This window comes from Gracilinanus agilis, chromosome 4 (genome assembly GCF_016433145.1).
Source record: "Gracilinanus agilis isolate LMUSP501 chromosome 4, AgileGrace, whole genome shotgun sequence".
In the NCBI taxonomy this organism is placed as follows: domain Eukaryota; kingdom Metazoa; phylum Chordata; class Mammalia; order Didelphimorphia; family Didelphidae; genus Gracilinanus; species Gracilinanus agilis.
The window spans coordinates 231,010,991-231,037,693 of NC_058133.1; the positions used below are offsets into that span (position 1 = coordinate 231,010,991).

Consider the following 26,703-nt stretch of genomic DNA (forward strand, 5'->3'; position numbering starts at 1 on the left):
ATCCCCCATGCCATCTTAGATTATTTAGTGTTCCACCCTCACCCTGTGAATTATTCTTCTGATTACTATAATAGTGAATATTATAATAGTGAATAGAGTTCACTACAGAGAATTAAACATAACATTTCTCTGCATAGGAATACAGATAATTAGATCTCACTAAGGCCCTTAAAAAGGCAAATTTAAAAATTATAAGTTTTCTTTCTTTCCCCTCTGTATCTTATTTACCTTTTCATGTTTCTCTCGATTTTTGTGGTTGGATATCAAACTTTCCATTTAGCCCTGGTCTTTTCTGTGCAAATACCTGGAATTCTTCAATTTTGTTGAATGCCCATACTTTCCCCTGGAAATATATAGTCAATTTTGATGGGTAGTTGATCCGTGGTTGCAGGCCCAGCTCTCTTGCCTTTCTGAATATCGTATTCCAAGCCTTGCGATCTTTTAGTGTGGAGGCTGCCAGATCCTGTGTGATCCTGATTGTTGCTCCTTGATATTTGAATTGTTTCTTTTTGGCTTCTTGTAAGATTTTTTCTTTTGCTTGGAAACTCTTGAATTTTGCAATGATATTTCTGGGTGTTTTCCTTTCTTGATCGAATGCCGCAGGTGTTCTATGAATCCTTTCAATGTCTATATTGCCCTCTTGTTGTAGTACTTCAGGGCAATTTTGCTGAATAATTTCTTTTAGTATGGAGTCCAGGTTTCTATTAATTTCTGGTTTTTCTGGAAGACCAATTATTCTCAAATTGTCTCTTCTAGACCGGTTTTCTTGGTCTGTCACTCTCTCATTGAGATATTTCATGTTTCCTTCTATTTTTTCAGTCTTTTGACTTTGTTTTATTTGTTCTTGTTGTCTTGAGAGATCGTTAGCTTCCAGTTGCTCGATTCTAGCCTTTAGGGATTGATTTTCGGCTATAATCTTTCGGTTTTCGGCCATAATCTTCTGGAATTCCTTTTCAATCTGGTCATTTCTGGTGTTCAATTGCAAGATTTTACCTTTTAAACAGTTATTTTCTTGCCAGATCTCTTCCATTTTCCTCAAAATCTCAGTTTTGAACTCTTCCATAGCTTGTGAGGAGTTTTCCTTATTTGAGGAGGGTCCGGATGCTTGTTTGTTCTCCTCCTCTGTTTGCTCGGTTGTCTGGATTTTCTCTGTGTAAAAGTTGTCGAGTTTTAAGGGCTTCTTTTTCTTGTTGTTATTCTTTCTCTTCTGAGTTTCCTGAGGTTGGGTAGCCATCATTAGCCCAGCAGCTTCTCAGGTTTATCCTCGCGCTCAGTGTCTGTCCGCGGTCTATTGGTACCTGAGGTCTGAGTTCTGGTTTTTTCCAAGGTCAAGCCCCCTAGTGCACCCCCTTGCTTGATCCTCTGCAGGAGGTTCCTTTACAAGTCTCAGGGCGCTGCTTCCACAGTCGTATACCCATCTGCACTGGTTCCCCACTCAGGTTTTCAGAGCTTTTGTTCCTGGCTGTGTCTGCCTCCACCCACGCCTCCGCCAGTGCCTGTGCGCTCTGCGCTGGGCGTCCACTCTCTGCCCTCGCGCTCAGATTTCGCTTGCGTTCTCTGGCTTATTGGGGTCCTAAATCTTGCTGCTCTCAGGAACAGGCCCCGGAGCTGCTAATGACTCGATGGGTGCCCCAAACTTGCTCTATTTCTTTTTAGCTGGCTTCAGAGCTATAGATTTTGTGTGTGGAGGGGGTGGGGGTGGGGTGGTTGCTCAGCCCGCGATTTAGTGAGAGCCCTTTATAGCCTGGAAATGTCTCGATTCCACGTACCTTCCACACTGTGCCCTGTTGTGGGGGTCCTCTGTTCGTCTGGACTTGTTTTTATGTCCCCTTGAGGAGTTTTGTGTGTTTCGGTCAGGAGAGGTTAAGAGCTGCTTCTTACTCTGCCGCCATCTTAACCCGGGGAAAAAAAACTATTTTTTCTAGTTTTATAAAACAGTTTTCTGCTAGATTGATTGGTATGGCACAGAATAAGTAAATTAATTTAAGTAGAATTGTCATTTTTTATTGTATTAGCTCAGCCTGCTCATGAGCAATTAATGCTTTTCCAGTCACTTAGATTTAACTTTGTTTAAAAAGTGTTTTGTAATTGTGTTCATATAATTCCTGTGTTTATCTTAGCAAATAGATTTTCAAGTATTTTATATTTTCTGGAGTTATTTTAAATGGAATTTCTTTTTCTGTCTCTTGCTGCTGGACTTTGTTGGTAATATATTGATCTACTTATTCAATGCCATCTTAATTAAATTACTAAAATTTATTTTATCAAGCTATAAAAAGTAATAAAATTCATTTAAAAAAAGATCAAGAATATCAAAGGAATAATGAAAAAAATGTAAAGAAAGGAGAGCTGGCAGTACCAGATTTCAAACTGTAATATAAGGAGGTAATTATGGATCAGAGTAGATATGTAATACACAGTAGTAAATGATGATAATTTTGCGTTTGATAAATGTAAAGATTTTAGCTTTCAGGTTAAGAATTTACTATTTTGTTAAAATTATTTGGAAAACTGGAAAGCAGTCTAGCAGAAACAAAATGTAGACTAGTCTCATACCATTTACTAATTAATTTAAGATTGAAATGGATACATGACCTAGAAATAAAGGGATATAATCATAAATAAATTAGACAATCATGGACCATATTATCTCTCAGATTTATGGATGGGTGAAGAATTTATGAATAAACAATAGAGAGAATTATAAGATATAAAATGGATAATTTTTATTACACAAAATCTAAAAGGTTTTAAGGAAAAAAACCCAAATTCCCCCCCCCCTCCCCAGATTAGGAGGAAAGCAGAAAATTGGGGAGGGGAATTTTATAGTCAATTTTTCAGATAAAGTCCCCATATCTCACCTATATAGAAAAGTGTCAAATTTATAAGGATATGAGTTATTCCCAGTTGATAAATGATTGAAGGATATGAACAGATAGTTTTGGAGGAAGAAGAAATCAGAGCTATATGTAGTCATATTAAAAAATGTTCTAAATTATTATTAATTAAACAAATTAAAAAAGGTGTTTTATTAAAACACCTTTGAGATGCCATCTTACACCCAGTAGATTAGCTAAAATTAAAGAAAGGGGACATGATAAATGTCAGAAGGAGGAATTTAGAAAGATTGGGTCACTAATGCATTGTTGGTGGAACTGTGAACTGATTCAGTCATTTTGGTGAGTAATCTGGAACCAGGCTCAAAGAGTTATAAAACTCTGTATACCCTTAGATCCAGTAATAGCACTATTAGATTTTGATTCCCAAGGCTATCAGGGAAAAAGGGAAATAACCTTTATGTTCTAAAATATTTATAGCAGCTCTCTTTGTGATGACAAAGAACTGGAAATTGAAAGGATGCCCATTAATTGGGGAATGGCTGAATAAGTTGTAGTATATGATTGTAATGAAATACTAACTATGCTGTAAGAAATGATAAGCAGGTTGATTTTAGAAAAACATGGAAAGATTTGCATGAAATAATAAAGAGGGAAATGAGTGGAACCAAGAGGACATTGTATACAGTAATGGTAATATTATTCATAGAGTAAAAATGTGAATGACTAAGCTATTCTAAGTTATATGAATATTCAAATCAGCTACTAAGGACCTATGAAGGAAGATGCTATCCACCTCCAGAGAAAGAACTGATATTTGGAACTATGTAATATAACATTTAACATTTCATATGTATATTTCAAATGTTGGCCTTCTCTAGTGCTAGATTGGGAGGAATTGTTTTATTTTATATATATATACACATATATATATATGAAATTTTTAAATTGACAAAATAATATCAGTATTCATATGGAAGAACACTAGGTCTAGCATCTCAAAGGAAGAAATAATATATGAATGAAGAGGGCATAGTATTGCTAGGCATTAGACTTAACATTATAAAGCAGTGGTCTTCAGAACTTTTTTTTTACTGGTTTAAAAAGAAAAAAGAAAAACAGACAAGTGGAGTAGACCAAATAAGAAACAAAGGCTATAAAAAGTAAGAAATTGTTTTTCTGGTAACTTAAGAAAATGATTTGTTTTAAGTCACTAAAAGGTTATCTCCCTTTTTGACAAGAACATCTATAAAAGTAGATAGGCAGAAATTGGTTTTAGACCAACATCTATTATCTAACATCCTGCAGAATGATAAATTCAAAATAGACAAACAACTTGAATATTAAAAAGGGCCATACCACAAAAAAATTGCAAGAGGACAAATTTAAATTATTTCCTTGAATAAAATCAGTCAAGACAATTAGATAAATGGTAGCATGGGGGAAATATATTTTTTTTATCAGTATTACTGATGAAAGTTTAATTCTAAAATATTCAGCAAGGCAACATAGACACATATATGAAATACCAAGGCTCATTCCCCAGTAGGGAGATAGATTACAAACAAGCATTTTCAGAAGAAGAGATAAAAACAATAAATCACTAATTGAAAACATGCTGCAACTCACTCTCAGTAAGAGAAATAAGTGCACATTAAACAACTGCAGTTTCATGCCACACTGTGCAGATTGTTAAACGTGAAGAAAAGATAGGACAAGCAAATATTCAAGGGAATTTGGGAAAATGGGCATACCGATATGTTGTTGGAGCTGTTAAATCATCCATCTGATTCTGGATTTTAATTTTTGAGAAAAGTGACAGTGACCTCATTCCTAGGAAGATACCTTCAGGAAAGTCAAAGATAAGACACAAAAGTTCAATATGTGCCAAAATATTCATAGTACTCTTTTTGCTTGAAAAGTACTTAAAAACAACATGGATATCCATCATTTAGGGGGAAACTGGAAAACTGGTATATGAATGTAATGAAATAATGATATAAAAAGAAATAAAAATGAGAAATTCAGAGGAACTTATTTATATAAATATCATGATTCAGAGATAATCAGAACCAAGAAAACAATATGCATTATGATTGTAATCGAAAAAAATTACTTAAAGGGAAGTTGAGCTCTGGATGAAGGAAAATCCAATGAAGGTAGAATTAGAAAAAAGTAATCAAATAAGCTTTCCTCATGGCAAAAACAAGATGGTCGAATTATTGCTGGACATGATCTCTATATCCGGTGTTTTTGCTTAATTGTTTTGGTTACAATAGGGGGTTCCATTTGAAAGGGTATAGGAAATGATTTATGTAATGATCAAAAACATTAGTAAAATATATGTTAACATCAAATAAATGGGTTGGACTTGATGAATGTTGATGTCTAAATCCTATGGTTATGTCATTCTGTCATTTTACCCTTCCACCTCAAAATTTATGACCCTGTTACATGCTGAGGACCTCCAGGTCTATTCATATTTGTAATTGCCCATTTGTGCTATTGCTATGAATTTGCCTTAAAAATGAAACATCCCCTTTCCTTCCCTTCCCTCAGGGGGCTTTCATTCAAAATAGTTAAGACCAGAGCTCAGACAAAAACACACATTTTAACTTTTAATTCTTCTTTGAAATGAGTAAAACTTAATATCTTCTCTACTGTGTAAACTTATGTAACACACAACCTGTTTGAGTCTTAGTAACCCTTAATTAGTTAAGTAATAATAATGTCTGTACTATTTACCTCATAGGATTGTTAAAAGAATCAGATGTTATAAATGCCTTATGTGAGTTTTTGAGATACATAGCAATAGTGTAAAGTGTTTTTTCTCATCTGTTTTTACAATAATAATAATAATAATAATAATAATAATAATAATAATAAATTGCTCCTTGAGTTAGACTTCAGAAATCTTTAACAGATTCCTGACATTTTCCTTGGCTATTCTTCCTACCCAAACTATAGGTATAGGATGGGATTTGTGTTGAGTGACCCCATAAGACAGGCTTATATGCACCTTTGCTAGTGGTCACAGTTCAAAGGCTCTTGCATGTTTCCCTGTAATCCACAGGGCATGTTATTGCTTATTCACTGCAGAGTGATCATTTACCCATCCTGTCAGTGAACGTGAGATATTATGAATGTTTTTTGGTATCGTGCTCTTCAGTTTTTTTTAAAACATTTATTAATATTCATTTTTAACATGGTTACATGATTCATGCTCCTACTTTCCCCTTCACCCCCCTTCACCCTCCGCTCTCCCCCCACCCATGGCCGATGCACATTTCAGCTGGTTTTAACATGTGTCATTGATCCAAGACCTATTTCCAAATTGTTGTTAGTTGCATTGGTGTGGTAGTTTCAAGTCTACATCCCCAATCATGTCCACCTCAACCCATGCATTCAAGTAGTTGTTTTTCTTATATGTTTCCTCTCCTGCAGTCCTTCCTCTGAATGTGGGTAGTGTTCTTTACCATAAATCCCTCAGAACTGTCCTGTGTCATTGCTTTCTGCTGGTACAGAAGTCCATTACATTCGATTTTACCATAGTATATCAGTCTCTGTGTACAGTGTTCTTCTGGCTCTGCTCCTTTCACTCTGCATCAGTTCCTGGAGGTCATTCCAGTTCACATGGAATTCCTCCAGTTTATTATTCCTTTGAGCACAGTAGTATTCCATCACCAGCATATACCACAATTTGTTCAGCCATTCCCCAATTGAAGGACATACCCTCCTTTTCCAGTTCTTTGCCACCACAAAAAGCGCAGCTATAAATATTTTTGTACAAGTCTGTTTATCTATGATCTCTTTTGGGTACAAACCCAACAATGGTATGGCTGGATCAAAGGGCAGGCATACTTTTATAGCCCTTTGAGCATAGATCCAAATTGCCAGCCAGAATGGTTGTATCAGTTCACAACTCCACCAGCAATGCATTAATGTCCCAATTTTGCAGCATCCCCTCCAGCATTCATTACTCTCCCCTTCTTTCATTTTACCCAATCTGCTAGGTGTGAGGTGGTACCTCAGAGTTGTTTTGATTTGCATTTCTCTAATTATTAGAGATTTAGAACACTTTCTCATGTGCTTATTGATACTTTTGATTTCTTTACCTGAAAATTGCCTATTCATGTCTCTTGCCCATTTTTCAATTGGAGAGTGGCTTGATTTTTTTATACAATTGATTTAACTCCTTGTATATTTGAGTAATTAAACCCCTGTCAGAGTTTTTTGTTATAAAGATTTTTTCCCAATTTGTTGTTTCCCTTCTGATTTTGACTACATTGTTTTTGTTTGTACAAAAGATTTTTAGCATGATATAATCAAGGCCATTTAATTTACATTTTGTAATTTTCTCTAACTCTTGCTTGGTTTTAAAATCTTTCCTTTCCCAGAGATCTGATAGGTATACTATTTTGTGTTCACTTAGCTTATTTATAGTTTCCCTCTTTATATTCAGGTCATTCACCCATTCTGAATTTGTCTTGGTGTAGGGTGTGAGATGTTGATCTAAACCTAATCTCTCCCATATTGTTTTCCAAATTTCCCAGCAGTTTTTGTCAAATAGTGGATTCATGTGCCAAAAGTTGGGCTCTTTGGGTTTATCATACACTGTCTTGTTGATGTCATTAACCCCAAGTCTATTCCACTGATCCTCCCTTCTGTCTCTTAGCCAGTACCATATTGTTTTGATGACTGCTGCTTTATAGTATAGTTTAATATCTGGTACTGCTAGGCCCCCTTCCTTCACATTTTTTAAAATTATTTCCCTTGATATTCTTGATCCTTTGCTATTCCAAATGAAATTTGTTATAGTTTTTCCTAATTCAGTAAAGAAGTTTTTTGGTAGTTTGATAGGTATGGCGCTAAATAGGTAAATTAATTTGGGTAGAATGTTCATTTTTATTATGTTAGCTCGTCCTACCCATGAGCAATTAATGGCTTTCCAATAGTTGAGATCCAGTTTTATTTGTTTGGAAAGTGTTTTGTAGTTGTTTTTGTATAATAGCTGTGTTTGTTTTGGTAGATAGATTCCCAAGTATTTTATATTGTCTAGGGTGATTTTAAATGGTGTTTCTCTTTCTACCTCTTGCTGCTCTAATGTGTTGGAAATATATAGAAATGCTGATGATTTATGTGCATTTATTTTGTATCCTGCCACTTTGCTAAAGTTGTTGATTATTTCTACTAGCTTCTTAGTTGATTCTCTAGGATTTTTTAAGTAGACCATCATATCATCTGCAAAGAGTGATAGCTTAGTCTCCTATTTTGATACTTCAATTTCTTTTTCTTCTCTAATTGCTACTGCTAGTGTTTCTAGTACTATGTTGAATAATAGAGGTGATAATGGGCATCTTTGTTTCACTCCTGATCTTATTGGGAAGGCTTCTAATTTATCCCCATTGCATATGATGCTTGTTGATGGTTTTAGGTATATACTGTTTATTATTTTTAGGAACGGTCCTTCTATTCCTATACTTTTCAGTGTTTTCAATAGGAATGGATGCTGTATTTTGTCAAAGGCTTTTTCAGCATCTATTGAGATAATCATGTGATTTTTGTTTGTTAGACTGTTGATATGGTCAATTATGTGGATGGTTTTCCTAATGTTGAACCATCCTGGCATTCCTGGTATAAATCCCACCTGATCATGGTGAATGATTTTCTTAATTACTTGCTGGAGTCTCTTTGCTAATATACTATTTAAGATTTTTGCATCTATGTTCATTAGGGAGATTGGTCTATAGTTTTCTTTCTCTGTTTTTGATCTACCTGGCTTTGGGATCAGTACCATATATGTGTCATAAAAGGAATTTGGTAGGACTCCTTCTTTGCTTATCATATCAAATAATTTGTATAGTATTGGGATTAGTTGCTCTTTGAATGTTTGATAGAATCCATCATGTCCTGGTGATTGGCTTGTTCAATTTCTATTTCTGATATGGGATTATTTAGGTATTCTATTTCTTCTGCTGTTAATCTAGGCAATTTATATTTTTGTAAATATTCATCCATATCTCTTAAATTGTTATATTTGTTGCCATATAATTGGGCTAAATAGTTTTTAATGATTGCCTTAATTTCCCCTTCATTAGAGGTGAGGTCTCCCTTTTCATCTTTGATACTGTCAATTTGGTTTTCTTCTTTCCTTTTTTTTATTAGATTGACCAGTACTTTGTCTATTTTATCTGTTTTTTCAAAGTACCAGCTTCTAGTCTTATTTATTAATTCAATAGTTCTTTTACTTTTGATTTTATTAATTTCTCCCTTGATTTTTAGTATTTCTAATTTAGTTTTCATCTGGGGGTTTTTAATTTGCTCGCTTTCTAATTTTTTTAGTTGCATGCCCAATTCATTAATCTCTGCCCTTCTTAATTGTGCTCTTCAGTTTTTACTTAAGCTATGTGGATGTACTGATGCCTCTAAGTTAGGAATATATGAACTTTGGATCATTTCTTTAAGTGCCAGGGCTAGAATATATCAGTCATGAATTCCTATTTTTACATAATATGCCACATCTTATTAATGTTATATATGACAGTGTTGTACATAAGTAGTGATATAAAGAATATTAGAACATGCTTTTCCATTGCTCTAGATCACTCTAATCTTGAGTTATGCTCTTGATTTCTCAAAGGTTATTTGTGCTTGTACATGGAAAAGGATGAACTTCTGGGGACCACACTTATCCTTGCTTGGGTCCCAAACTCCAGGATCCAGAGGCAAGATGAAGAGGCCCTGCGCTATATCACCCCTGAAAGCTCCCCTGTGCGCAAGATCCCCAGCAAACGAGGCCGTCATGCTCAGGGCTCTGGAGAGCCTCATCAGTCCTCTTCTGGGGAATCAAGAAACCCTCTGACACCTAAGGATGAGGACATTTTGGTAGTGGCCCAGAGTTTCCAAGATACTCTCCACATAAGTTCCTCATTAGAAGATGGGGAAAAGCTGTCTCATGGCTTGGGGACAGACAGTCCTATCCAAGCTACCCAGCCTGCCCATAGTGACTCAGGAATCTTATCTACTATCAGTTCTCAGGATGAGCCAAATAGATCTGAATTGTCAGTGGATGGGACAGAGGAGGGGCCAGAGTTGAGGCCAGAGCCTGGAGAAGCAGAAGGCTCCTTAGAGCTCTCTGCTGATGATGTGAGCAGGGATAGTACTTTTGATTCTGATTCGGATGCCTTTTCTTCACCCTTCTGCCTCTCACCAATAAGTGAAGCCCTTGCAGAGAGCAGCAATTCTGTTTTTTTGGATGATGAAAACAGGTGAGTTGTTTGAAATCTACTCTTGATTTCTGGATGTAGGCTGTACCTATGGCAATTACACATCTTGGATTTTTTGGGAGAGTTCCAATTTAAAATATTAATGTCTATTTTACCCATAAGCCAGATGATAAGAATGTTATACAATGTTATACAATCTGTTATACGATGTTTTTTTTTTGGACTTGGAAAATATAGTTATTTTATTTTTTATTTATTTATTTATATGAGACCATATGAGGTCTCAACTTAAAACACTTAATGGAAGTAAGTAAATCACCAGCATTGAAAACCAGGTGTAGTAACTTAATATTCCTCCCATTTCACCCTTTTGGCTGTAGTATACAGAATTGGGGTGATATAGTTTTTTCTAGCTTTGGCTGAGTTCCAAAAGCTGTTAGGGGTTTGGAATCTTGAGGAAAAGGACAGTTGGCTGGATCTTCCATGGAGGGAGGTTGTCAGTCAGCCGAGCTGCCTTGATTACCTAGCTTTAATATTGAAATTTAGCCTAGCTTTGACATCTTTACTTAAGAAATTATTATTTTAGATAAACCCTTTATATCTTCCTTTCCTAATACCATCCCTGCCTTCCCTCCCTTACCTTATATGTCTGTGGAGTTAATAAGGAGAGTAATTAGAGAGGAGTTAAATCTGTGAAGGGTTACCTAATTGTCAGCATTAATTATAGTTAGTCAGTCATCGTTTATTCCCTTTAGATAACAATAGCACTTTGTAAAGCTGAGTTTAAAGGCAGGTCCTTACTCAGACTCCATCTTTGCTTCCTTCCCCCACCTGAGGTTCCTGAGACAACTGATAGGGCTTTCCTTTGATCCACCTTCCTAACAAATATCCTTCAAAGAAAATAAACCCTTTTGTGTTTCTACAGCCCTATTAGTATAATTTGTCTGTTAGTTATCAAGAGGGAAAAGAGGGAAAGAAACAACATACTCTGCGCTTAGAGGGAAGCTGGGGCATCCATCTTGAAGGAAGGTGTTACTTCAAAACAAGTCTCTTCCTGTGAAATTAACTAAAGCCTGTTTGAGTCTAAGTCCCAGTCTGTAAGCCTGCTGTGTTTGTCTATTTAGTTTAATTTCTCTTCTCCCTGAAGATCTCTGTTTCCCTTCTGTGTTATACTCCTGACTTCAGTCCTATTATACCCTGAATCTCCTTTAATCCCAGCCTACCTGTAACCGAGATTACCCACTTAGCAAGTCTCCAACATCCTCCTTTAAAATTCCCTTATACTACACACTTTCCTCAAATTACCCACATAACATGGCACACCTGACTGCTACTGATGGCATAATTCTCATATTCCATTTACTTTCCATGCCCAATTAAGGGAGGAGTATTAATAAGTAGATAAATTGAAAAGTATTTGTGTTTATGACTTAGGTGATGAAGGTAGTCCCATGATGCCAAGCTACTAGGCAGAGTTTCACTTTTCTCAATAGAAAGTACAGGCTATCCTTGGGCCATCTGGAAAATACCTCCAGAAAAGTTGTAACATGTTTAGTGAAAAAAACCTTTGAGCCAATTTCTTGATGACTTGAATCATTTTATCTAAGTCTGGGCTGTGGGGGCTGTGCCACCTTACATCTGGTTTAAACACATGTTCAAAACCCATTGGTGGATTCAGGAACTTTAACCTTTTTGACTTCTATCATGTCCTTTTCTGTCTGAGGTTGAAACATACCCCTGAAGGGCATTTTCCCTATTTGGAGGTGACTAGTCACTGATACACTCCAGTTAAGTGTATCATTCACATTCTTAAAGCAAATTATAAAGATAAAGCACAGTCAATATCTAATGGTGTATTTGAAATTCATTTAAACTCTTTGCTTAACTAATGGTTTTCTTCTGTGGTAGCTTTTTTTGTTGCTTCTGTTTAGTCATTTTAGTTGTGTCAAACTCTTTATGACCCTACTTAAGGTTTTCTTGACAAAGATACTAAAGTGGTTGCTATTTCCTTCTCCAGCTTGTTTTACAGATGAGACTGAGGCAAACAATTAAGTGACTTGCCCAGGGTCACACAGCTAGTAAGTGTCTGAGGCCTGATGTGAACTCAGGAAGGTGTCTTGCCTGACTTTATGCTCAGCTTTCTATCCCACCTAATTATTCCTATGGTGGTTTTACCAAATGAATTTGACATAAAACATTTTAAGGGTTTAAACTCTAATATCTTTAGCAATCCATGCATACTATGTGTATAATATTCTGGGAAGAAGAGGCATGGGTCTGAGTATTAGGGAAATTTTGGAGCAAAACGGAGAAAGTTTAGCTTGTTTATTACCATTACCTCCTAAATCGATGCATAGAGTATTTTTGATTCATAATTACATCTCATATTTTAGAAAAATATTTTTAATGTTTTATTGATGGTCCTTTTAAAAAAATCACTATTACTCTCTGGTAACTTTGCCTTCCCTCTACCCTAATAGAATGTACCTATTTAATGCTAAAATAGAATTAAACAAAAATAAATCAAAACATTGGCCGTGTTTGTATATCTTATTCTATATCTACATTCTGCCACTTTTAAAATGGGAATAATGCATTATTGCCAGTCATATAAAATAGCCACTAGATCATTTTGCATATTTTACATAGATCAGCTTTCTTCATATTGTTTTTTTTAAACCTTTAATTTATGACTTAGAATCAATACTTTTCTTTTCTTTTCTTTTTTTTTTTTTTTAATTTTAAACCCTTAACTTCTGTGTATTGACTTATAGGTGGAAGATTGGTAAGGGTAGGCAATGGGGGTCACGTGACTTGCCCAGGGTCACACAGCTGGGAAGTGTCTGAGGCCGGATTTGAACCTAGGACCTCCAGTCTCTAGGCCTGACTCTCACTCCACTGAGCTACCCAGCTGCCCCCAGAATCAATACTTTTTATTGGTTTTAAGGCAGAAGAATGCTAAAGCCTGGGAATGGGGGTTAAATGAGTTGCCCAAAGTCACACAGCTAGGAAGTGTCTGAGACTTAGATTTGAACCCATGAACTTCCACCTGTAAACCTAGTTCTCAATCTACTGAGCCATCTAGCTGCCCTCTTCATTATTATAGTCATTGTTCTCTTGGTTCTGGTCTGCATCACTTCATAGAAGTCTTCCCAAGTTTGAATTTTGTATGCTCATTACACTTATGTCACAATAATATTTCATTACATTTATATACCACATTTTATTCAATACCACATTCTCCAATTGACAGCTACTAGTATACTTTTAAGTTCTTTTTACCAAAATATGTTACTGTGTTTTTTGTATAATATGAGATTTTAGAAAACTATTGCTATTATCAAAACTTTCTGACTGAACTGCTAATCAAATTGCAGTGTTCTATAGCACAGTTTGAGAAATATTGCTTTATAGCTTTAGATTTCAGATGCTAGAGGGAATATGCATTAAATAAATCAATGAGGGAGTTGTCATGATTAAAAATTTTGAGAGCCTGGCTTCTAGTTAAGAAAATCAACTTATTGATGAGGCTAGCAATAATCAATAAATTAATTGATCAATAATCTATCTCAGAGATCTAAGACCCTGAAAAAAAAACCTTATGCATTCTTGAATATCATTTTAGAAGCTCATTATTTTGCCCTCTCATAGATGTAATTAATGAATAGTCAATGAGGAGGTGGTCCATCATTCTCTCAGTCCCTTCTCAATTCCTTGGTTGATGATGAAAAATCACGTACTGGAACTCTTTGTCCCATCTGGTTAGGCATGACATTCTCCATTCTCCTCAGTGGAGAGTCTCTGTTTTATTACTTGCAGAAACACCTGGTCTAAGCTAGTTGTTAGTTTACTGGGCAAGATGGAACCCATAATATCACTTTTCTGTCACCCTACAATGGGAGATAATTCTTGAGTTTGCCTGGAGCAGAAGGATGAGTAAAGAGGCCTCAATTCAAAACCCAGAAACAGAAATAATTCAACATAATAGAAATCAGTCTTCTCAGAGTTGTAACTCACTGCTCCAGGAACCATGTTAAGTTTCATTGATTTATACAATATTTTATTCTCTGAAATCATGACTTTAAGGTGGCTTGTATTAAAGCAGATACATTCAGATATACCTTTAGTGGATTCTTTAAGGTTTTCCTCAGGTGGCACCATGATGGTACTGTTATAACAAAGCACCTCTCTTATCTACCTCTCAATGCCATTGACTCAGAACTGGTTTTTATTACTTGTGAGTATGGCTTCTAAACCTTACTGCTTCATTTATTTCTATTTTTGCTTTTAAGATTCCCTACTTGCAGATTTAGTTAAATCTAGTTCCTTTGAGTGACCATTTTTTGTCTGTTTAGAGCCATTAGGCTGATGATAGGCAAATTTAAAAACGGGCAAATTCTGAGATGGACATTGAAAATGGTGGGAGAGGATCCTTGCCAATTGACTTGGTGAAAAATTAAAATTAATATGACCTTACAACTATAAAGTACCATAATACTATGAAAAATATATCACTAATTTTAGGTACTGCTTTAAATTTAGGAGGGTCTGAATTGCATCAGTCAAAAGTCCTCAGTATATTAAACATCTTCTGTATTTGGTAATACCTTCTTTTAAAAAAATTGCTATTTTCATTTTTGAATATATCCTTCCTCTACCTCTACCCAGCAAGGTATCTCTTTTTAACAAAAATTTTCTTAAAAGAGAAAGAAGCAGTTAAGCAAAACCAATTACACATCAAACGAGTTGAATACATTCAATATTCCATACCCATAGTTTGCCACCTCTGGAAAAAGAGAAGGAAGTAATTTTTTTCAACTCTTCTTATCTTTGACATCCTTGGAGATACTTAGCAATGGAGTCTCTGATGAAAAGAATATGAATATTTTAGTCACTTTTTCCACATAATTCCACAATTGCTTTCCAGAATGATTGGAATAATTCCTAGCCCTAGAAGCAGTATATTGACACATATGAAATGCTTTTCATTTATCAAACTAAAGAAATGAAAACTTAACTTGATTTCATTTTTTAAAATTAACTAAACTAAAGATTGTGGGAACATGTCATTGAATTAGGACTTAGAGGAGCCCATTCCCCCAGAATACCTTAGTAAAATTCTAAAAATAATAGAGTAATAATAAAGAAAATGAAAGTGAATAATTTGTAAACTCCCTTCAGTCTAGAGCTTCACAAGTCTGCCAGAATCCTGAATAAGAGCAGAATGGAGACAATATTTGAAGTTCTAATGCAAAGAATTCTTTCCCCAAATGCAGAACATCCTTGGAATACCAGCAGAATGCCTGCGAGCAAAACCCACTGCATGGTATCACTGCAGAAGAATGTCTCCAACCAGTACCCAGCACAGCCCAGACCCTAAGCCAGCATCTATGAAGCCTGAGCTAGAGCCATAGCAAGACTCAAGGCCAGATAATTTTTGTAGAAATTGGAACACAAGCACAACTCCCAAACCAGAAACTGTGACTAGAGATATGAGTAAACAGAATAAAATGACAATACAGTGATGAACCTTTGACTGAGTGATGCCCAGTGGAGTAAACCCAGAAGAGAATTACTCCACAAAAAGTCTGATTAGACCCTTGGAAGGAAAAAAATGTCCTGTCAGAGTATGTGAAAAAAATAAAACAAGATACAAAATGCAAAGAAAGGAAAATCATTGAGGAAAAGTAATACCTTAGACTAGTGATGGGCAAACTTTTTAAAGGGGGGGGGGCAAAGGAAAGGAAATGCTCATCTGTCAGTCTGTTTCTAAGGCAACTCTTTCGAAATTTCATTGTATTGTATCCTACTCATTGTATTGTCAGATTAGGAATAATGTTGCAAGGCTGGATAGAACATTTCAGGGGGCTGCATTTGGCCCACAGGCCATCACTGTTTTAGACTGCCCATTGATAAACCTTACCTAAGAACTAAATGCCCTGAAAATAAGAATAGGCCATTCAGAAAACAACAATTCAGTGAAGTAAGGTATATTAAAACAAAAATATTAAAATATATGTATATGTGGACTATGAAAGAAAATATATATGTGAATAGTATATATATCATATTTACTTAGAAAAATAATTGACCTGCAAGACAAATCAAGGAGACATAATTTATGAATCATCACACTTCCTGGAAATCATGACCAAAAATGGTACCATATTTCAACAAATTAAAAATAAAAACTACTGAGATTTCTCGGAAACAGAGGACTAAGTGAAAACTCAAAGGAATTTACTAATCACCTCCTAAACGAAATTTAAAAATTTAAAATTCAAAGAATATCATAGCCCAAATCTACAGTAACTTACTTTGTTGTTGGAACTTAGGTATTGTCTTCAACTATTCACATTCTCCTCTAACCCTAAATCTAATCTGTTGCCAAGACTTGTCAAATTTACATTTTTCACCTGGCATTTTTTAAGTATTTTGGGACTTCTGAATGACTTCTCCACATCCCCCTGGAAGTTCCTTACTGGAATAATTTCATCAGTTTTGGTACTTTCCTTTTGTCACTATCCTTCTTCTGATTGGAGGGTTGGGCCATGAACCTCAAACTTCTGTTAAAGGAGAGAACTCAGCTCAGATATCTCATTTCTCACCTAACTGCAGTACTTTGGGACTTCTCTGCCTGACTTCTCCACTATATCCCCCAAGCCTGGTCCCTTTTTCTCCTGGCTTTTCAGCTTTTGTGTTTTGTCTTTTTGCATTAGATTACAAGTGCCTTGAGAACTGGGACTGTCTTTTTTCATATTTGTATTTCTAGCATTTAGCATAGTGCCTAGCATAGAGTAGTCTTAATAAATGTTGATTGACTATTATTGACTCATTTACATAACATTTTTATCTGACACTGCTACCACCCTGGGGCAGCCCCTCATCATCCCATACTGAAATTATTGCAATAGTAGTCTGCAGCTCAGATATCCTGTCCCAGGATCTCCTTCCAAGCCAGGCATTCACCTGCAAAAATGATCTTCCTAAAGTGGAAGTCTGGCCATGTCATACCTCCTCCCTCTAGCTTAGTAAACTCCACTGATTCCCTGTCTCTTCCAGAATCATCTTGTTCCCCTTCTCTACCTTTTTATTTATTTTTTTTTCATTGTCCAAAACCTACTTCCGTATTATTATTTGTAATAGAGTGATTTAAAGTCAACATCCTCAATCATATCCCCATTGAACCATGTGATCAATCATATGTTTTTCTTCTGTGTTTCTACTACCACAGTTATTTCTCTGGATGTGGATAGCATTCTTTCTCAGAAGTCCCTCAGAATTGCCCTGGATCCTTGCATTGCTCCTAGTAGAGAAGTCCGTTATGTTTGATTGTACCACAGTGTATCAGTCTTTGTGTACAATGTTCTCCTGGTTCTGCCCCGTTCGCTCTGTATCACTTCCTGGGGGTCGTTCCAATTTACATGGAATACCTCCAGTTCATTATTCCTTTCAGCACAATAGTATTCCATCACCATCAGATACCACAATTTGTTCAGCCATTCCCCAATCGATGGATACTCCTTCATTTTCCAGTTTTTTGCCACTACAGTGCGGCTGTGAATATTTTTGTACGTGTATTTTTCCTATTATCTCTTTGGGGTACAAACCCAGCAATGGTATGGCTGGATTGAAGGGCAGATAGTCATTTAAAGCCCTTTGGGCATAATTCCAAATTGCCTTCCAGAATGGTTTGTAACAGACTAAGTAAGGGGCCAAGCAAGACTGCATATTTTTTAAAAATAAAACATTTATTAATATTCATTTTTGACCTGTTTACATGCTTCATATCCCTGCTTTCCCCTTCACCCCCGCTCTCCCCCCACCCATGGCCAATGCACATTTCCATTGGTTGTAACTTGTGTCCTTGTTCAGGGCCTATTTCCATATTGTTGTTAGTTGCATTGGTGTGGTAGTTTCAAGTCTACATCCCTAATCATGTCCACCTCAACCCATGCATTCAAGTAGTTGTTTTTCTTATATGTTTCCTCTCCTGCAGTCCTTCCTCTGAATGTGGGTAGCGTTCTTTACCATACATCCCTCAGAACTGTCTTGTGTCATTGCATTGCTGCTGGTACAGAAGTCCATTACATTCGATTTTACCATAGTATATCAGTCTCTGTGTACAGTGTTCTTCTGGCTCTGCTCCTTTCACTCTGCATCAGTTCCTGGAGGTCTTTCCAGTTCACCTGGAACTCCTCCAGTTTATTATTCTTTTTAGCACAATAGTATTCCATCACCAGCATATACCACAATTTGTTCAACCATTCCCCAATTGAAGGACATACCCTCCTTTTCCAGTTCTTTGCTACCACAAAAAGCGCAGCTATAAATATTTTCGTACAAGTCTGTTTATCTATGATCTCTTTCGGGTACAAACCCAACAATGGTATGGTTGGATCAAAGGGCAGGCATTCTTTTATAGCCCTTTGAGCATAGCTCCTAATTGCCAGCCAGAATGGTTATATCAGTTCACAACTCCACCAGCAATGCATTAATGTCCCAATTTTGCAACATCCCCTCCAGCATTCATTACTCTCCCCTACTTTCATTTTACCCAATCTGCTAGGTGTGAGGTGGTACCTCAGAGTTGTTTTGATTTGCATTTCTCTAATTATTAGAGATTTAGAACACTTTCTCATGTGCTTATTGATACTTTTGATTTCTTTACCTGAAAATTGCCTATTCATGTCTCTTGCCCATTTTTCAATTGGAGAGTGGCTTGATTTTTTTATACAATTGATTTAACTCCTTGTATATTTGAGTAATTAAACCCCTGTCAGAGTTTTTTGTTATAAAGATTTTTTCCCAATTTGTTGTTTCCCTTCTGATTTTGACTACATTGTTTTTGTTTGTACAAAAGATTTTTAGCATGATATAATCAAGGCCATTTAATTTACATTTTGTAATTTTCTCTAACTCTTGCTTGGTTTTAAAATCTTTCCTTTCCCAGAGATCTGATAGGTATACTATTTTGTGTTCACTTAGCTTATTTATAGTTTCCCTCTTTATATTCAGGTCATTCACCCATTCTGAATTTGTCTTGGTGTAGGGTGTGAGATGTTGATCTAAACCTAATCTCTCCCATATTGTTTTCCAAATTTCCCAGCAGTTTTTGTCAAATAGTGGATTCATGTCCCAAAAGTTGGGCTCTTTGGGTTTATCATACACTGTCTTGTTGATGTCATTAACCCCAAGTCTATTCCACTGATCCTCCCTTCTGTCTCTTAGCCAGTACCATATTGTTTTGATGACTGCTGCTTTATAGTATAGTTTAATATCTGGTACTGCTAGGCCCCCTTCCTTCACATTTTTTAAAATTATTTCCCTTGATATTCTTGATCCTTTGCTATTCCAAATGAAATTTGTTATAGTTTTTCCTAATTCAGTAAAGAAGTTTTTTGGTAGTTTGATAGGTATGGCGCTAAATAGGTAAATTAATTTGGGTAGAATGTTCATTTTTATTATGTTAGCTCGTCCTACCCATGAGCAATTAATGGCTTTCCAATAGTTGAGATCCAGTTTTATTTGTTTGGAAAGTGTTTTGTAGTTGTTTTTGTATAATAGCTGTGTTTGTTTTGGTAGATAGATTCCCAAGTATTTTATATTGTCTAGGGTGATTTTAAATGGTGTTTCTCTTTCTACCTCTTGCTGCTCTAATGTGTTGGAAATATATAGAAATGCTGATGATTTATGTGCATTTATTTTGTATCCTGCCACTTTGCTAAAGTTGTTGATTATTTCTACTAGCTTCTTAGTTGATTCTCTAGGATTTTTTAAGTAGACCATCATATCATCTGCAAAGAGTGATAGCTTAGTCTCCTATTTTGATACTTCAATTTCTTTTTCTTCTCTAATTGCTACTGCTAGTGTTTCTAGTACTATGTTGAATAATAGAGGTGATAATGGGCATCTTTGTTTCACTCCTGATCTTATTGGGAAGGCTTCTAATTTATCCCCATTGCATATGATGCTTGTTGATGGTTTTAGGTATATACTGTTTATTATTTTTAGGAACGGTCCTTCTATTCCTATACTTTTCAGTGTTTTCAATAGGAATGGATGCTGTATTTTGTCAAAGGCTTTTTCAGCATCTATTGAGATAATCATGTGATTTTTGTTTGTTAGACTGTTGATATGGTCAATTATGTGGATGGTTTTCCTAATGTTGAACCATCCTGGCATTCCTGGTATAAATCCCACCTGATCATGGTGAATGATTTTCTTAATTACTTGCTGGAGTCTCTTTGCTAATATACTATTTAAGATTTTTGCATCTATGTTCATTAGGGAGATTGGTCTATAGTTTTCTTTCTCTGTTTTTGGTCTACCTGGTTTTGGGATCAGTACCATATTTATGTCATAAAACGAATTTGGTAGGACTCCTTCTTTGCTTATTATATCAAATAATTTGTATAGTATTGGGATTAGTTGCTCTTTGAATGTCTGATAGGATTCACTTGTGAATCCATCAGGTCCTGGTGATTTTTTCTTAGGGAGTTCTTTGACGGCTTGTTCAATTTCTATTTCTGATATGGGATTATTTAGGTATTCTATTTCTTCTGCTGTTAATCTAGGCAATTTATATTTTTGTAAATATTCATCCATATCTCCTAAATTGTTATATTTGTTGCCATATAATTGGGCTAAATAATTTTTAATGATTGCCTTAATTTCCCCTTCATTAGAGGTGAGGTCTCCCTTTTCATCTTTGATACTGTCAATTTGGTTTTCTTCTTTCCTTTTTTTTTATTAGATTGACCAGTACTTTGTCTATTTTATCTGTGTTTTCAAAATACCAGCTTCTAGTCTTATTTATTAATTCAATAGTTCTTTTACTTTTGATTTTATTAATTTCTCCCTTGGTTTTTGGTATTTCTAATTTAGTTTTCATCTGGGGGTTTTTAATTTGCTCACTTTCTAATTTTTTGAGTTGCATACCCAATTCATTAATCTCTGCCCTCCTTAATTTGTTAATATATGCACTCAAGGATATAAATTTCCCTCTGAGTACTGCCTTGGCTGCATCCCACAGAGTTCGGTAGGATTTCTCATCATTGTCATTCTCTTCAATGAAATTGTTGATTGTTTCTATGATTTCTTCTTTGACAAATTGGTTTTGGAGAATCATATTGTTTAATTTCCAATTAGTTTTTGATTTTCCTGTCCAGGTGCCCTTACTAATTATTATTTTTATTGCATTATGATCTGAGAAGGTTACATTTATTATATCTGCTCTTTTGCATTTTTTTGCAATGATTCTATGCCCTATTACATGGTCAGTCTTTGTGAAAGTACCATGTGAGCTGAAAAGAAGTTGTATTCCTTTTTGTCCCTATTTATTTTTCTCCACATATCAATTAAATCTAATTTTTCTAGGACTTCATTCACCTCTCTTACCTCTTTCTTATTTATTTTTTGGTTTGATTTATCTAGATCTGAAAGTGGAATATTTAGATCTCCCACTATTATGGTTTTACTATTGTAATGGGGGTAATTTGAGGAAAGGTGTGGGGTACAAGGGAATTTAAAAGGAGGTTATCAGGGATTTTTTAAGATAGTAAATCTAGGCTACAGGTAGGCTGGTATAAGGAGATTTAGGATATAATAGGGCTGAAGTCAGGAATTTAACACTGAAGGAATAAGATCTTCAGGGAGAGGGAGAATTAATCTAACAGGCAAATACAGCAGGGCTTAGACCAGGACTCAGACTTAAACACAGGCTGAGGGAAATAGACTAAACTGAAATTAACAACAGGCTTAGTTAATTTCACAGGAAGGGACTTGTTTTGAAGTTACACCTTCCTTCAAGATGGATACCCTGGCTTCCCTTCAAACCCAGAGTATATTAGTTCTTTCCCTCTTCTTCCCTCTCTTAATAACTAACTGACCAATTTTACTAATAAGTCTGTTGAAACACAAAAGGGTTTATTATTTTTAAAAGGATGATCTGACAGGAAAGTGGATTAAGGAAGCCCTAACAGTTGACTCAGGAACCTCAGGAGGGAGAAGGGAGGCAGAGATGGAGTGTGAGTAAGGACCTGCCTTTAACTTAAGCGTACAAAGTGCTCTTGATATCGAAAGGGAATAAATGATGACTGACTAGTTTCTTTATTTCTAATATTGTCAATATAATTAACTCTTCACAGATTTGAACTCCTCTCTAATTACTCTCCTTATTAACTCCACAGACATATAAGGTAAGGGAGGGAAGGTAGGAAATAATATTGGGAAGGAAGATATAAAGGGTTTATCCAAAATAACAGTTTCTTAAATAAATATTTCAAAGCTCGGCTAAATTTCAATACTACAGATAGGTAAGGAGGCAGCTCGGCTGGTCAGAAAACCTCTCTCCCCGGGAGACCCAAACCAACTGAACTTTTCCCTCAAGATTCCAAACTGCTTTCAAAACTCAGCCAAAGCTTGAAAAAAACTATATGACCCCCACTCTCTATACTACACTATCTATTTCCTTCTTGAGCTCTGCCAGTTTCTCCTTTATGAATTTGAATGCTATACCACTTGGTGCATATATATTGAGCAGTGTTATTTCCTCATTGTTTATACTGCCTTTAATCAGGATGTAATGACCTTCCCTGTCTTTTTTAATCATATCTATTTTTACTTTGGCTTTGTCAGAAATCATAATAGCCACTCCTGCCTTCTTTTTCTCATTTGATGCCCAAAAGATTTTGCTCATGCCCTTAACCTTGAACTTGTGTGTGTCTACCTGCCTCATATGTGTTTCTTGTAGACAATATATGGTAGGATTTTGATTTCTGATCCACTCTGCTATTTGCTTCCATTTTATGAGCGAGTTCATCCCATTCACATTCAGAGTTATAATTGTTAGTTGTGCATTCACTGACAGTTTTGTATCCTCCCCTAGATCCACCCCTTCTTCTTACACTATTTTCTTTTAAACCAGTGGTTTGCTTTGAGCTGGTATCCCTTATCCCCTCCCTTGATTGACTTCCCTTTCTGTCCCCTCCCTTGTTTTTCCCCTCTTTTTGTTTTTTAAAGACCTAATGAATTCCCTCCCCCTTCTTCTCCCCTCCCTTTTTTGACCTCCCCACTCCCCTGCTCCCTTTGGTTTATCCCTTCTGACTTTCTCAGTAGGGTTAGATAGAGTTTTTTATCCCAATGGATAATATAGCTACTCTTCCCTTTCCAGGTTGATTACACTGAGAGTAAGGTTTAAATATTACCTCTTAATGCTCTCTTCCTCTCCTTCTTATAATAGTATTTGTCTCCTCCCCTCCCCATGCCCTCTTTGTGTGTAATAGAATATCCTATTTTTCTTATTCACTCAGGTTTCTCTTGGTGTCCACTACTATTCACCCCACTCTTTCCAACCCCCCATGTCATCTTAGACCATTTAGTATCCTGTCCTCTCCCTATGAATTATTCTTCTGGTTGCTATAATAGTGAATATTATAATAGTGAATAGAGTTCACTACAGAGAATTATACATAGCATTTCTCCACCTAGTAATACAGATAATTAGATCTTATTTAAGCCCTTAAAGAGTCAAGCTTAAAAGATTATGAGTTTTCTTTCTTTTCCCTCTGTTTCTTATTTACCTTTTCATGTTTCTCTTGATTTTTGTGGTTGGGTATCAAACTTTCCATTTAGTCCTGGTCTCTTTTGTGCAAAAACTTGGAAATCTTCAATTTTGTTGAATGCCCATACTTTCCCCTGGAAGTATATAGTCAGTTTTGATGGGTAGTTGATTCGTGGCTGAAGGCCCAGCTCTCTTGCCTTTCTGAATATCGTATTCCAAGCCTTGCGGTCTTTTAGTGTGGAGGCTGCCAGATCCTGTGTGATCCTTATTAGTGCTCCTTGATATTTGAATTGTCTCTTTCTGGCTTCTTGTAAGATTTTTTCCTTTTACTTGAAAGCTCTTGAATTTGGCTATTATATTCCTTGGTGTTGACTTTGCTGTGTCCAGTGTAGAGGGTGATCTATGGATCCTTTCAATGTCTATATTGCCCTCTTGTTGTAGAACTTCAGGGCATTTTTGCTGAATAATTTCTTTAAGTATGGAGTCCAGGTTTCTATTAATTTCTGCCTTTTCTGGAAGACCAATGATTCTCAAATTGTCTCTTCTAGACCGATTTTCTTGGTCTGTCACTTTCTCATTGAGATATTTCATATTTCCTTCTATTTTATCAGTCTTTTGACTTTGTTTTATTTGTTCTTGTTGTTTTGAGAGATCATTGGCTTCTAATTGTTTGATTCTATCCTTTATGGACTGGTTTTCAGCTATAATCTTTTGGGTTTTGGTTATAATCTTTTGGTTTTCGGCTATAATCTTTTGGTTTTCTTTCCATTCTGGTCATTTCTGGTCTTCAGTTGACTTACCTCACTTTCCAATTGCGAAATTCTGCCTTTTAAACTGTTATTTTCTTGCCAGATTTCTTCCATCTTCCTCAACATCTCATTTTTGAACTCTTAAATAGCTTCTGACCAGCTTTCATTTTTTGGGGGGGAGGTTTGGTTATTTGTTTGTCCTCTGTTGTCTGGATTTTCTCTGTGTTCAGTGTTCCAGAGTTTTTCTTGGTAATCTTTTTCTTCTGGGCTTCTCTATGGCTTGCCATTATTAGCCCTGCCCCTTTTCAGCTTTGTCTTCACACTCAGGGTCTGCCTGGGCTTTCTAAGCTTCTGATGGCTCCAGTATTCTTCTCCTCGGGGTCAGGCCTCCTGGTAGTCCCCGGTCTGCCCTCTGCCCGGGGGCTGCTTCCACAGTCATGCTCCCATCTGCACTGGGTCCTCACTTGAGGTCCTAGCCTGGGCTGGAAATATTTATTCACGCCTAGGGCACTGGGAAAGTCCCTGCTTTATAGATCTTTATTCGAGCCCGGGGCAGAGCCTTCACCTGCATAGACGCTCGGGAAAGTCCATGGGTCCCTCCAGTCACTTGGGGTCCCATGTCTGGCAGCTCACAGGTACAAGCCCTGTGGCTGCTTGTGATTTACTGGGTGCCCCAATCCTGTTTTCACTCGTGTGCGTTGGCCTTGGCACTGTGCATGGTGTGGGGGTGGGGGGTGGAGGGGCTTCTTCCTCTCGCGTTTTAGTGAGAGCTGTTTCACCCCTTTATAGCGTGGAAATGCCCCGATTCTGCATACCTTCAATGCTGCGCCCTGTTGTGGGGTTCCTTCGTTCGTCTGGGTTCGTTTTTATTTCCCCTTGAGGAGTCCTGTATGCTTCGGTTAGGAGAGATCGAGCAGCTGTTCCTTACTCTGCCGCAATCTTAACCGGAAGTTTCCCTACCATTTTCGCAAGAGTGCATTTTGATGGAATTCTCAGAACCTAGGAGAGGTGACAGTTGGGCTGAGAATTCTGGGAAGGAAAAACTAATGGACACTCAATGTTCTCTGGACTTTTGGGGGAGGACAGGGATGTGGGCGGCAGTGTTCCCATGGGACCCTGAATATCTCAAAAAGCCTAAATCTGAGATTTTACCAGACATTCTGTTACTATAGCCAGCCTAATTGATTCTGTATTCTCAGTGAACATCTTGGAAGACAAATATTCCATTTTCCCTTGTTGGCCAAGGAGCCCAAGACTCCAGTGGGAGGGAGTTGGCCCTTGGAGGGCTAACTAAGCCTAGATTGGGTTTAGATATTACATTTCCTTTTTAGCCATTTGTAACCTTTTAGGATAGGAGTTTTATTGGGGTCCTGAGACAGTTAACGAAGATTGAAAGTTACAGAAGTTACTGCTTAGCCCTGGGAAAGACTGAGACTAGACCATATTAATTTCACTCACGCCCTCTTCCCTGAAATCTTTCCCCTTTATCCCTGAATATCTTGTTCCTGAATAAACACCTGTTGAGTTATTTAAGACAGAGTTTGGAATGGTGACTTCTAGGAGGAAGGCAGTGTCTTGGGGGTAGTGAGTAGAAGGAGCAACAACACTCCATATTGGCGGACAGTCAGTTTGGGGTAGGGGGAGGTTTCTGCTCAAATAATCTGGCTCTGGGTAATCGACATTTGGGTCTCATTCAACTCACAACACCTCCCTTCAACCCCAGTGCTTCCATTTTGGGGAACCTCCTCACGTGTTACACCCCCAAGGGACTCCCAAATAAGGAGGGGTGGTGAGAGTAGCTTGGACTTTTCAGTCAAGGGGGTTTCCAGAGTACAGCCCATCTATCAGTTACCCCACTTCTTACAGATTGGATCTATTCACAAATCCACCAACAATGCATTAGTATCCCAATTTTGCCACATCACCTCCAACATTTATTACTTTCCTTTGCTGCCATATTGACCAATCTGTTAGGTGTGAGGTGGTACCTCAGAGTTTTTTCATTTGCATTTTTTTAATTATGAGAGATTTAGAATACTTTTTCATGTGCTTGTTGATAGTTTTGATTTCTTTATCTGAAAACTGCCTATTCATGTCCCTTGCCCATTTATCAGTTGGGGAATGGCTTGATTTTTTTGTATGATTGCTTTAGCTTCTTTATAACTTTGAGAAATTAGACCTTTGTTAGAGGTTTTTGTTATAAAATTTTTTTTCCCAGTTTGTTGCTTCCCTTCTAATTTTGATTGCATTGGTTTTGTTTGTACAAAACCTTTTTAATTTACTGTAATCAAAATTATTCATTATACATTTTGTAATATTCTCTGTCT

At 36.6% G+C, this 26,703-nt stretch overlaps 1 protein-coding gene across 3 annotated transcripts in view; it reads left to right on the forward strand.

The window, feature by feature from the left end:
• The window catches only part of TBC1D16 (TBC1 domain family member 16), a 119,643-nt gene that overhangs the window by 15,439 nt on the left and 77,501 nt on the right, over positions 1-26,703 (forward strand). For all 3 annotated transcript variants that reach the window (XM_044674405.1, XM_044674407.1, XM_044674406.1), the window contains exon 2: positions 9,478-10,105. In XM_044674405.1, coding sequence (XP_044530340.1) covers positions 9,478-10,105 — 628 coding nt within the window. The remainder of the gene's footprint in view (positions 1-9,477; positions 10,106-26,703) is intronic.